This window comes from Bidens hawaiensis, unplaced genomic scaffold (assembly GCF_021521415.1).
Source record: "Bidens hawaiensis isolate Kalapana, Puna unplaced genomic scaffold, B.hawaiensis_p1.1 tig00030755_1, whole genome shotgun sequence".
NCBI classification, from domain to species: Eukaryota; Viridiplantae; Streptophyta; class Magnoliopsida; order Asterales; family Asteraceae; genus Bidens; species Bidens hawaiensis.
Window position 1 is genome coordinate 45490 of NW_027495127.1, and position 13623 is coordinate 59112.

The 13623-nt window shown below is 38.4% G+C and overlaps 1 protein-coding gene and 1 pseudogene across 2 annotated transcripts; one reads left to right on the forward strand and one right to left on the reverse strand.

Moving 5' to 3' along the window:
• Positions 1-1467: 1467 nt before the first annotated feature.
• Positions 1468-3287, forward strand: LOC143580875 (uncharacterized). Its single transcript, XM_077063793.1, has 2 exons — positions 1468-1542; positions 2426-3287. The coding sequence occupies exons 1-2, from the start codon at positions 1535-1537 to the stop codon at positions 3099-3101; spliced, it is 684 nt and encodes a 227-aa protein (XP_076919908.1). The 5' UTR covers positions 1468-1534; the 3' UTR covers positions 3102-3287.
• Positions 3288-6565: 3278 nt separating this feature from the next.
• On the reverse strand, positions 6566-11872 carry LOC143580866 (protein FLOWERING LOCUS D-like; annotated as a pseudogene). The gene is made up of 4 exons (XR_013143732.1): positions 10107-11872; positions 7519-8282; positions 7161-7194; positions 6566-7070 (listed from the first exon to the last, which is right to left on the reverse strand). The product of XR_013143732.1 is annotated as a protein FLOWERING LOCUS D-like (transcript).
• Positions 11873-13623: the final 1751 nt, after the last annotated feature.

Consider the following 13623-nt stretch of genomic DNA (forward strand, 5'->3'; position numbering starts at 1 on the left):
TAGGGACTTAAAATTTAAAACAATTTATCTCTAAAATCATCATCATCATCATCATCATCGTACTCAGTATATCCCACCAATAGCAAAGCTATAGTAGGGTCTGAGGAGGGTAAGATGTAGACAGCCTTACCTCTACCCCATAGGGATAGAGAGGCTGCTTCCGGTGAGACCCTCGGCTCGATAGTAGTTTTGCATCAAGCCTTGGACATAAGACACATAACACTCAACCATCGGGACACCGACCGATTGGTGCATGTACCCTTGTCTTTCGGCTATCAACGCCACCACATGATGCCTGATTAACCTTCCGCCACTTTTAACGTTATTTTCACGATATTGGTAAAATAACGTCAAAATTAGTGCAATTTCGCTTTTGCCCACCCGAGGGTTCACACATATATACATTATATGCGTGCACCGCAAGCAGGGCGTCAATTTATCTCTAAAATAAAAATATTAACTTCTCTAAAATTGTTAAACGGACAGGTCAACCTACTTTTTAACGGGCCGGGTTTCGGGTTGACCTATTTTTGAAACATGGCAGGTTCGGGTTGACATGTTTAAGAAAACGGGTCGTGTTAGTCAACCCAAAACCTATATTTTTCGTGTCGGGTTTCGGGTCGTGTCTGGAATTGACACCCCTAATTAGTGTTAATAAAATTATTTACCAAACAAGTATTAGTGGAAACAAAATATTTACCATTTTAGTGTTTTTCATTTATTTGTATTCACCTTTTACTTTTAAATCTAGTATTCTATTAGTTAATCTATTAATTATTTTTATTTCATATTTCTTATACATTTTTTATCCGATAAATCCAATAACTTATTTTTATATTCTTTATTAATCAACCTTCTTTTAATTTTTTACTAATGCGTTCTAAATCTTTTCTTTTTGAATTTTTTTTCTTATTGATTTTGTTTTTCTTAAATATATAAATTTTTTGTTTTTTTTAATTATATTCATTTTACGAATCAACATATTATTCACTTTTTATTTGGATTTAGTTAATATATTATCTAATTTTATATCATGTCTTATATATTTTATATCCAATCAATCTAAAAGGTTTATTTATTTTTTTAACAGTCAACATTTAAATATCTTTGCTAACTCGTTTCTAATTTTCCTTGTAATTAAAAGAAAACGTGTAATTAAATATGACCCGCTTAAACGTTCATGTTGAAAAAAAACACCAATAAAAATGGGTTTTACCGATTTTTATTTAAAGAACACCAAGATAGTATTTAGTAACACTAGTTTGAAAGAAAGTATCAAAGATTAAATAAATAATTACATTTACCGGTTAAGGAAAAAAAAGAAAAAGAAAAAGAAAAAGAAAAAAGAAAAGGTAATTAATACAGTATTAGATTTGGTGTTGTCCGTTTAAAATGTACGAAAGGCTGGCTTTGTCATGTCCCCTAACCGATTCTGAGTTAAAAATCTTAATGAATTGTTAATTATTAATTATAATTAATTTGGAACACTAATCTAATCTCCTTCCGTTTGTTTACCTGCGGATCAACGATCTATATGTTCAAGTAAGATTCTTAATTTGTTCAACCTTATCATCTTTATGTTATTATTCTCTATATTGAATGCTATTATAATTAGGCGATTTACTTTCTATTCAATTCATTTCGCAAAACAACATGCTAAGCTAGATTATAATTATTTACCTGTATTAGCTTCAAATTATGATTGGGGATTTAGGGTTACTAATTACTTTAGTCACTTTATATAGTTAATGCCGTAAATGAACCGAACCGAACCGAAGAAGCTCTTATCGGACAAGTGAACGGTTCACAAATAGCTATCTGAACGAAATTTCGTGTTCGTGTTTGTTCGTTCGTTAAGGAAATGGACATTTTGTCAACGGTTCACGAACAGCTAACTGAATGGAATTTTATGTTCGGGTTCGTTCATTAAGGAAATGAACCTGTTCGTGAGCGGTACACAGACACAAATGAACACAAACAATGTTTTATTTTATATGGCTAACTGAGAATGGTCATGGTTTTTTTTTTAAACATTAATATTCGTATGTTCGTTTAAATATAAATTAATCACATAATGCTTGTATATTTTTGTTTTGTAGTCAATAGTTTTTCTTAAAGCTGTGTGATAAGATTATAAAAGACATTAAAAAGTATTATAAACCTTTAATGAACAAGCATAAACTAACATAAATGGACGTAAACGAACATGGCCTCTGTTGGTGTTCATTCATTTAGTTAATCGAATGAAATTCCTTGTTTATGTTCGTTTATTAAACAAACTTCCCACCAAATAGTTCGTTGAACGTTCAGTTCGTTTACAGCCCCATACATAGTTGCCAGTATGCATTAATTAATAATTACTATTTATTTCTATGATTAATTGAAATTGTTATTGTTTGATTTGTTTTGTTCTTTCTTGAACTAGTGATGACGAGGTACGATCTGCACTCAACAAGATGTATGAATATTCTCCAGTAGACGGGTTTATAGACATATCAGAAGGGTTGGGAAACATGATCAAATCATTAGCAAACGAACCCTCCGTGGGACTAGTTTATGTTCAACAACACACTCACAAGGCGGTTCCAAACCTTTTAAACCTCAAAAACAGCATTGTTGCTAAATCCCATGAAATCAGTTTACACACAGAAGATTCAGAGGATTCAATAACAATGTTGAGATCAATGAAAGAATGCGGTTTCCCAATAGTTGACGATATGGTCAAAGACATTACAAAATCTTTAGCTATTATGTCATCAAAACAACCGAAGAAAGGTTTGATTAGTAGCAAATCGGTTTCAGGGTCTCAAACAGGCTCGTGGGGTGCATCCGCTTGGAGGGGTGTTAACGATGCTGAAAAGTCAACTAACTATTTATCATCTGTTTTCAAGTCAGCCAAAGAGAAGGCGACTAATCTTAAGTGGGCCCCACAAGAATCTACAGAAGAAGTGCCTATGACTGGGAATCAAGAAAAAGATGTATTGGTTGATGATTTGATATTGGATTTGGCGCGTGCTGAGAATTTTGATGAGTTTAAAGCTGATAAAGAAGCAAGATTTGAGGAATGGTTAAGTGGTAATGATACACGTTCCGAACAGTGATTTAGTGTTTGTTTATTGTTGTAGGATTTGATTGATTTTGAATAGTTTAAAGGTTGTAACTAAAGTTATTTGTTGTAATAAGCTATATAAAGTGTTTTTTTGGCTTTTGAGGTCAACTGTGATGTTGCTTGTATGTTGATCATTTATGAGTTCACATGATGGTGTTGTACAGCACTCAACTAGAAGACCTTTGGGTAAACATAAATTAAACAAGTAAATGCAGTAGCTTTGTGTTCATTTAAGCCTTCAAGGGAGTCCAAGATAAAAGAAATCCAAGTGAAAGAGAGAAATAAAAAGGTTTAGAAGTATACAATGGTCAAAACTTGAAAGAGAAGGTAAAGATAATCCAATTTTTATAGAATTTAATTTTGGTAGTTTTAGAGGTGCACAAAAAAATCGGTTCCGGAACCTAACTGGTGGAACCGAACCGGAACCGGTTCCAGTTCCTACCCGGTTGGCCCAATACCCGGTTTGGGTATTTTTGTACCCGAAAATCGTACCCGGTTCTCCTATTTGTATGTCCCCATCGGTTCCAACCCGGTTCCTACCCGGTTCTTAATTGTATCCGGTTCGGTTCCTACTCGAAAAAACCGGTTCCGGCGGGTTTTTTTTATTAGTCAAACATTGGTCAAATTAGCTGTTGGAACCGGTTCCAACGGTAATATAGCCGTTGGAACCGGTTTTTGAGACACAAATAGCCGTTGGAACCGGTTCCAACGGTAATATAGCCGTTGGAACCGGTTTTTGAGAGAGAATAGAGCCGTTGTAACCGGTTCCAACGGTAATATAGTTGTTGGAACCGGTTTTGATGCCCGAAACATATATATAACTTGTTTTCCACCACTTGTTTCACCACCAAACTCAAAAACAAACTAAAATACTACTCCTTTAGCAAACCCGTTCCGTTACCTGACCATCCAACTAAATATTATTATGGCACCCATCAAAAAAACTAACAAGAAGGCTAAGAAGAGTGTTTTTGTTGCCCCCGTTCCTGTTACGGAGGACCCAAGGGTTGTTACGGTAATCAACCATAACCGCAACGAAGACATATGGAAGAAATGGGATTTGATTGTGGATGACGAAGGTTATCAAAAGGCTCGTTGCAAACTATGTGGTTCACTATTAAAGCACGATTCCAACTCTACTTTGAGAAAACACATTGAGAAGCCATATTGCAAGGCGTTGAAAGGGATTGGCGCGACCGATCAAATTGACTTGGGTAAAGATGGTACACTATTTCGTTACAACACGACTCAAGTTCAAGATAGAATGGCAAAGTTCGTTATTCAACGAGGTTTGCCGTTTAACCACTTTGATGACCCGGATTTGACGTCGTTGATTCGCGAAACTCTACAACCGCGATACACACATGTAAGTCATACTACCTTAAGACGTCATTGTATCAGGTTGTGGGAGTGTGCTAAAAAGAGTTAATCGAGTCTTTTCATTCTTTAGAAGCCATGGTTAGTTTAACTACCGATGTTTGGTCGGCACCACACGGGTTGCCCGAATCATACAAATGTGTCACCGCTCATTGGGTTGATCCAGTGACATGGCAACTGATGAAACGAACCATAGTTTTTGAAAACTTCCCGTACCCACATACCGCTGAAAAATTGTTTGACTTGCTTGATGAAGTTATAACGACTTACAATTTGAGAAATAAAATATTTTCGATTTTGTTTGACAACGCATCAAACAATACTAAGGCGGCCGAAAAAATTATCATTAAATATTCACCACCTTGTTTCGGGGATTTTTTTCATGTTCGATGTGTTGCACATATCATCAACTTAGTTGTTCAAAAAGGTCTTGACAATGAAAACATTTGTGACGATTTAAAATTCTTTAGACTTATGTTACAAGATGTCTTCAAAAGTGGTAAAAGAAGACATCTTGAATATAAGAACTATTGCAAGTCGGTTGAAAGAAAGTATTTGGGGCCGAATTGGGACGTTCCAACCCGTTGAAACTCAACTTGTCATATGTTAAAGTGTGCTTTTGCCCAACGCCAAACTTTACAAGCTTTTCATAACAATCTTGTTGAAGAACGCGAGGCCGATATGTTTCCGGAAAGTGTTTGGGTCCAAGTCGGTTATTTGTTGGAGTATCTTGACGTGTTCAAAAAGTCAACAACAAAATTATCGGGAGTCTATTACAAACATTTTATTTATTTAAACAATAACTATTACAAACATTATTAAAACATAAACGATACTAAACATAACAACTAAAACTTAAAAAACAAAGTCCGTCGTTTTAATTCGGGAATACTTATTTTTGGGTTGTAGAGCCAGACGATTCTCCCACTTCCGCTTTTTTAGCATCCAAACTTCTTTTCTCTCGACAATACTTATTCGTATGTTTTCGTAATGTCGAGTTGGACGCTGCTTTAAGAAACTTCGAGCAATATTTGCAACGTGCCATCTCATGTGAGTTGGTCATTAGACACAAATCGTAATGAACCCAAACATCGGGGCATCTTGTTGTTTCGATCACCATAACAACGTCGTCATTAGTTGCCATTTGTTGTCGGTTTAAGCTTAATTGTGTTTTGGAGTGTGTTTTATAGTTTTGGAAGTGGTTTAACAAGTACACACTCATACATTGGTATTTATAGAATGAAAAATGGCTAAATATAGTAATAAAACCGGTTCCAACGGTCAAAAACGGCTATATAGCCGTTGGAACCGGTTTCTAACGGCTATATTGTTTGAATTTCAAAAAAAACCGGTGGAACCGGTTTTTGCGTAATAACCGGTCCGGTTCCAACGCTACCCGGTTCCTAAAAGTTTGCATTTCTGGGCATCGGTTCGGGTCGGGAACCGAACCGGTTCTTGACTGGAACCGGTTTCATTTTCTACCCGGTGTGAAAAAACCGGTTCTGAACCGGTTCGGGTTTTCAAGGTGAACCCGATTTGTGCACCTCTAGGTAGTTTATAGTAAAAAGTTCATAAAAAATAAAAGTATTATGAAACTCTAGTTAAGTATTAGTAGTAATGTAGTATCATGTTAACAATATACATTCTTTAGTTTATAATTAAAAACGGACACTCGTTGATAATGTGGTTTCGTTCTATGACTTTACTAGATAACTTGCTTAACGAAAGACTCGTCTAGTAATATTGTGGTGTGCAGAATGATATTTTTCCCAATGGAAAATCGAAATGGACATTGGTATAGATTTAAGAGTACGCTTAAGGTATGTGTTAGTTTTAAAAAACAAAAGTAAACTTGCTTCTGCAATAATTTTGAGTAAATTAATTTCAGTACATGTAGTAAATTTTCCTACACATATAACAAATTTTCCATTCTTTCCCTTTCAATTTTATTAAATGCCTCAATTTCTTTACTGGACCTATATTTTTTATTTAAACTAAAAAATTAGCTATGTGGTCTAAAATCTTTCGAGACTGCATCATGAGAACGGGTCAAGCTCGAGTCAATTGACAGCCCAGTAAACTAGAAGCGACTTGCTTATCTAAAACTCTACGTGTACAAATAACATATGTAACGATACTTATCGAGCCCATCCAATATTATGACACCTCTATATGCAACGAAGTCATCATTTGCTATTGCATTTCATAATCTAATACAGCATTTGAAGTAAGCAACATATCGCCATTTAGTATATTATTATTTGGAGGATTAGAACAGTTAATATCCCCAATCACTCCAGAACCCACATTCAAATTCGGTGAGCCATCAGTGTTGTTCACTACTGATCCAGAACCCATACTTACACTTGGAACCGAGTCATTTCCGCCATTAACCTCTTGTTTAATCGGTGTACCACCACCTGTAGTCCCGTTGGAGGCAACACTACTGCTACCAACTTGAACTTCCACATTTTGATTTAACTGAGGGGTACTGGGCCCTTCATTACTGCCAACTATTTTACCAACCAATTCTTTTTTAACAGGAGAAAACGAATTGTTGTTGCTCCGCAATATCTTAGCCTTTCTGAAAACAAAAACAATTTAAAAAATTATTAATGCATGCTTATTAAGAGATAAGTAAAAGTTGCAGATAGATAGATAGATATAAGCATACCTAATCAACTTTACTGATTTTGGCTTCGCGTTTCCTGTTCCCAAAATAAATACAGCCAAAACAAAATGTTAGTCTCGAAACGATCAAAAGTCAAAATTGGTCAAACGGGCCAAAGTCATTCTGTGTGTATTTTAATGCATAAACCTCGTGAAACACTTCATTTTCTTGAAATTAAATTATTAATATGTAATATATATGACAAGCTAGGTTTATATCCTTTTTTAACGCTTAAAAAAGAACGAATGTCGGGTCAACCCGGTCCGTTTTGACCTAACCAGCATCTAGTGAAAATGCTGTTGAATTATAATTATATGCATTACGAAATATATAACTTGTATAACTAAATATAAAAACTTACCAGATTTAACAGCCGATGAAGTTGACGCAGGCTTGCGTTTACTCCTCTCGGCCTTAATCGAAGAAATGACGTCATCAGCAGCGGGCCCCAATCCTTTCCTTCCGACTAACTTCACTCCAACTTTTTCACAAAGAAAATTCAACCTCATTTCATCACCTCCTTTAACTTCCCTTAATTCAAACACTTGTTCTCGAGCAACAACGTGTACACATGAAGCTCTTGTTGTTGATTAAAATGAGACTGAAGCTGTTGAAACAATAACTTATTAGAATGTTGCTGATCCGTTCTAGAACCTCCTACATCCTTCTTCACAGGCCCGCTAAACACAACCCGCAAAACCGCCATTGAATTATTATCCAACATGTTTTTCTTCGTGTAAATAACCGAGAAGCTTCCGAACTCCAAATCAGGTTCTCGAAACAAGTCAGCGAGAAGAGTGGCGCAAGCGTGTGCGTTTTTTGATGGGTTTTTTTCGATTTTGGCCCGTGCGGCTCGATTGGTGGCGTAATGCGCGATGTTGGCGGCTTCTCGCAAGCCGCTAAGAAAAGCTCCGTGCATGGTGGCGGGGTACCGCCTTGTGGTGGCTTCACCTGCAAAGAAGAGTCTTCCGTCTCCGACACTTTCGGCTAAAATGTCATAATCGTCCCCCGACGAACCAACTGCTACATTTGAGTATGAGCCTAAAGTGAATGGATCACTTCCCCATCGCGTGCACACGGTTTGTATTGGCTCGGGAACCTCAATCCCTTGCGGTTCATATATGCCTACGTATAAATTTGAAAAATAAAAATCAACATTCTTAATTCCAAACATTAGACGCAATCACCAAAAAGAATATAAAGCTAAGTACGTGACATCACTATCAGAAAAAAGTTCGACATAATAATCATAAACATATTTATCCTAAGATAATGTCTCAAAAATCTAAGTTTCAAATGACTTAAATGTTGAACGAGATACAAGCTTCAAATTCTTGATGAATGAACATAAAGAAACTTAATGACTAAATAAACGAACATTCTTAATGACTAAAAAGTAAAGTTTTAAAATATTAATAAACCTTAATGAACGAACATAAACAAACAAACCGAAACGAAAGAAAATAAAAGAACGTAAATGAATGAACATAAACGAACACATTATCGAACGTTCACGAACACGGCATCTGTTCATGTTCGGTCATTTAATTAATCGAACGGAGTTCTTTGTTCATGTTCGTTCAATTACTAAGGTGATGTTTGTTTTTGCTTCAAACATCTTCAGGAGAGTAATGTCTGCAGGCGCGCAGACAATCAGCTGTGAAGACAGTTTGTTTTTTTAAAAGAATAAGATCTGCAAACAGCTTATAACTTCTTAAAACAAAAGCTATTGAAACATGCTTCAAACGTCTTCATCCTCCACAACCGGTCGTCCAGCCCTTCCAACCCTAGCCACCGCCTCCGTCGCTCCTCCACTCGCCGGCAGCCATCGCCACCGCCTCTGCTCCTCCAGGTACACTCCTTCTCTTCCTCTCTCCCTTGGTTCCGGTCGCCATAACCACCGCCATACCGCCTCCTGCTCTCTCCCTTGGTTCGGTCGCCATACCGCCGCCATAACCACCGTTCGACCACCTCCGTCGACCCCCCGCTGCTTCATCATTAAACCGTTCGACCACCGCCGTTCGACCACCTCGTTCTGGTGGTTGTGTTTTGGGCTGATTTGGTCTGCTTATATAAATTGAAAGAGTCGAGAAGTTTTATCGTGATTCATACAATCCGTTCAGTTTCTCTCTCAAACATCAATTTTGTTCATCTTCTGTTAATTTAGGGTTTTGATTCTTGAATCCGTTTGTTTTCCAGTTTTAGTCTTTATGATTGTTGTAATCAGTAGATAGATTCTAGTGTACCAGATGTGCTATAAGTGTGTATTTTAGAGTTTGATTGTCTGGTTGTTTTTGTTTGAGAGTTGTTGAAGATTTATGAAATTGGTAGTAGTTTTCAAAGATATATGGCAAGATTGGTAGTAGTTTTCAAACAGTCTTATTTTTTCAGCTTACAGAGCTTCAGACCACATCTTCAGCTGCAGACATAAAAACAGATGAAATCAGCTTACAGACAGTTTATGTCTGCAAAAACAAACAGCACCTGAGGGAACGAACGTAATTGAACTTTTAGCTGAACAGTTCAAAATGGTTCGCTGAACGTCTGTTTTGTTTACCGCCCTAGTTCAATCAGGTCAAATGGTTGAAGTGTTCAACAATTGAACATGTTTAGAGTAGGATGCAGTAAAGCAGACAACCTCTTAAATCATTTTATTCCAGTAAATAGATTACAAAAGTAAGCAAATAGCTTTTATAATCATATTTACAAAACTAAGTATTCACAAAGTTTTAAACAAAAATAAAAAAATTCTGTCAACCGACCCAAACCAGCTTGTTTTGACCCGTTAAAAAATGACTCACATTGACCCGAACCCGTTTTGCTACCTCTAAATTTCAGGATCTCAAAGACAGAAAAATCCACAATTTTTATCAAGAAAATTAAACTACTTACAACTAGTCGTCTTAATAAACGTATAACTTCACTATGAGTGTGTGTGTGTGTGTATACCTCGCAGAATTTGAAGAACGAGTGTAACAGCATCAGTGGGCGGCATTCTTTCAAAATTATGAGCCGCTTCCCCCGCCACCAACGCCATAAGAACCGGACCACCGGCTACAGTTGCATAGCTATAAAACAAAAAGAACTCGCCACGACGGCTCGGATCATCCGACAAATGCCCAAACATATCCAAATCAGTCCCCCAAAACAAATGAGGAAAAAGCATAGCCACTTTATTCAATAAACCAAACCCTAACCGTTTAATCCCGTCAAGCTTCCTTTGAGGCAACTCGGGATTAAACTTAATCGACCCACTTTTCAAAACCCCTAACGGAACCGTGCATAGCGCCACATCACCTTCAAACACCTGACCGCCATTAACCACCACCTGCACCCCGTCACTACCATAACGCACAGAGTTAACCGTTTTCTCGTACAGAATCGGAACGTTTTCGGTTAAAGCCAGAACCAATCGCCCGTTGCCACCTGGCAAAAAACAATGGTCCCCTCCCATGTCATACGGGTCATCCTGATCCCAAAACGCTAACGAGAGCCTCGACAGTAAACCCGCGTTCGCATATTCAAGATTCGCAAGATGCCAGTTAAACAACCCCGTTTCTTCTTCATTCGCGGGCCCACCGTCAACCGGCCAAAACGTTTCCAACGCCGCACCGAGAGAAACATCTTGCGACACCTCACCCATCAACTGTCTTAACTGACTCGCCTTATCCAAAAGCTGGTTAAACGCAACCTCAACTTTCGCATCAATCCTCGCGTCAACCACTTGACCATCCAACCGATAAAGCGGACACTTGTCACGTATCTTATGAAGCGGATACGACAACTGACGCGCCAAAATCCCAAGCGGATTCCCATGCGTACCCGTCAACACACTCCCACCCAAATCAGCAGCCGCAACCCGATTCCCACCTTCCATTTTCTTAGTATAAACCCGCCCACCGGCCCGTTTCCTCCCTTCCAAAACCGCAACCTTATACCCAAACGACATCAACTGTCTCGCAGCCGCCAAACCCGAAAGCCCCGCCCCAATTACAATCACACTCAACTTCCCACTCCCACTATCATTACCAATCCTATCCTTAATCATCGGGGCAACCCCGAAATTAATATACCCGTGTGAAACCAAATACTTATACGCGGAATCCAAAAGCTTTACGCAATGTGCAGGCACGACATCAAGAAACATCTCTTTAGTAACCCAATTAAACACATTTTCCCTCCATTTAGTAATAATATGGTTTCTAATTAATATATAATTCACCTGTTCGATCCCGCCGATAACCGACACCACCCCGGCATCGATTTCTTCCTCCGTAAGCACATCGGCTGGAAACCCGGCTGTCAATGCGATCAATGCTTCGGATGTTGCTTCTTTGTTGATGACAATGATCTCATCGGACACGTCTAATTGGGTCAATTGGTTTAATTTAATATTAGGGTTTGGATCAAGATTGTTGGATTGAAATGGGTTTTGGGTGAAATCCGAAGTGGGTCTGCCGCGACGTCGTTTTCGTGGGATGCCGAGTGAGAGTAAGTGATTGAGGTTATTATTAGGGTTAGGGTTTGGGTTCGGGTCGGAATTAGGAAGAACGATGGTGAATTGAAGTGGGTTATTGACGTTTGGGAGGATTTGTTGTTGGTGGGTTTCGTTTGGTGGGTTCATGGTTATGAGTTTGATTGAAGAAAGTTGAGAGATTTGTGTATTTGTGTTAGGGTTTGAATTTGATTAGGAAGAAACTATAGCAGGTGCCATGGATGATGACGGTGAGCTGATTTGAGTTCATGTGGGCAAATACCCACTGATTACCTCTTAACCCGAAAATTGAATCAAAACTTAATTTGTTTGAAACCGATTATGTGAAAACCGGTTTAGAACCGACTGAAACCGTAGATTTAGAACCAGTTTATAATTTTCTCTTACCAAAATCAGTTTCAAACCAGTTAACCGAATCAACACCGATTGTAACATAGTAAGAAACCAGTTTCAACCCGAACCGAAACCAATTATAAACCGGTTATGACTTTTGTTGACCAAACAGAACATGTTTCAACCCAAACCAGTTTTGAGTTTTAAACCGGGTTGCGCATCTCTGATTATAATAATAATATAAAAAAGGATGGAGTGATAAGGGAGAAACTGTTTAGTTTGGACTGCATCGAGTGATGATGGAGCACTAATCGAGTAAGTGTAAGGTGGCGTTCATAGGTTAGGTCCTTGAACTGAATGGGTTTTACCTCACCACATTGTCGTGCATTCGGGCGAGTGTTCATGGGCGTTGGCCTTAAGTAATGGTTTTCCTCGTATCAAAAGGCAAGTGTATCCCGGTGTGGTGATTTTAGCCGGTAGCTCATTTTTAGGATTTGATGGCTGTTTAAAAACAAGGGGCAGAGAAGTATGTAAGTCCCCCCGCGGGGCGTCGCCGATCGATACGAGATCCGCACGAGGTCTAGGAGTGCGGAATCCTCCTAGACTCGTTTATTGGTGTAGAAGACGAAGAACACGATTACACACAAATACATACACGAACAAACACACGAACGGGATAAACACATCTGCAGATCTTTTCATATAATAACCAAACACGTTACATACCGAACATAAACAGAAACATGGCCGACCCGAGGTGAGCTCTACCTCGGGCCGTCCCACACGACTCTCCCTCTCGGTTTCTCTCTAGACAAATGAACTGTAACACAAAACTCTCTAACTTTCTGGATACACAAACCTAACCAAGACACATATATATATATATATAAACAACTTCACGGGCTTGGGCCTGTAGGCGAAGTTGTTCTAACTTCGCCTATGGCGAAGTTGTCCTAACTTCGTACATCGTTTCCGCTGATCAGAATTGCATAGCGACGGTCACAAAATGCACCAACAGACTCCCCTTTGACCGTTGCTCTCAATTCTAACAAACACAAAAGATCATCTGTTACAAACCATGCACTAACAGACTCCCTCTTAACTGATGATCTTCTGTTTGCTCTTCAACCAGCTGTGCCTGAAACTGTCTTGTAGCTTCACAAATCTACCAATCACCCAGCGTCTTCCATATCCGATCTCCCCTTCAGTGTAAGCTTCTCCGACTATATAGATTGAGGTCTTTGAAATGCATGCATCCCCGTGCCTAATTGATCATCTCAACCAATCACGTGAGTCCTTCTGACTTCACCAACACGTGAAGTTGGGCTCCCTCCACAACTTCACCAACACGTCGGCATACGATAAGGTTTAATCTTCAACTACTCAACATCAAGTGATCAATTTCATCACAAAACCACCTTGACAAAATCTAACACACATGACCATTAATTAATCCGAAGCATCTTCAATCACCAGAGATAACGATCAAGAACATAAACACTTTAATTCCCGATTAAATTCAACTTGTTCCAGAATTTTCACTTTAATAAATAAGCATCACGTTTCAGGATCCAATTCTCGAACGCCTTGAAAATAACATAAATAATATGCTCTGATCGCAATCCAGTAATGACAAGA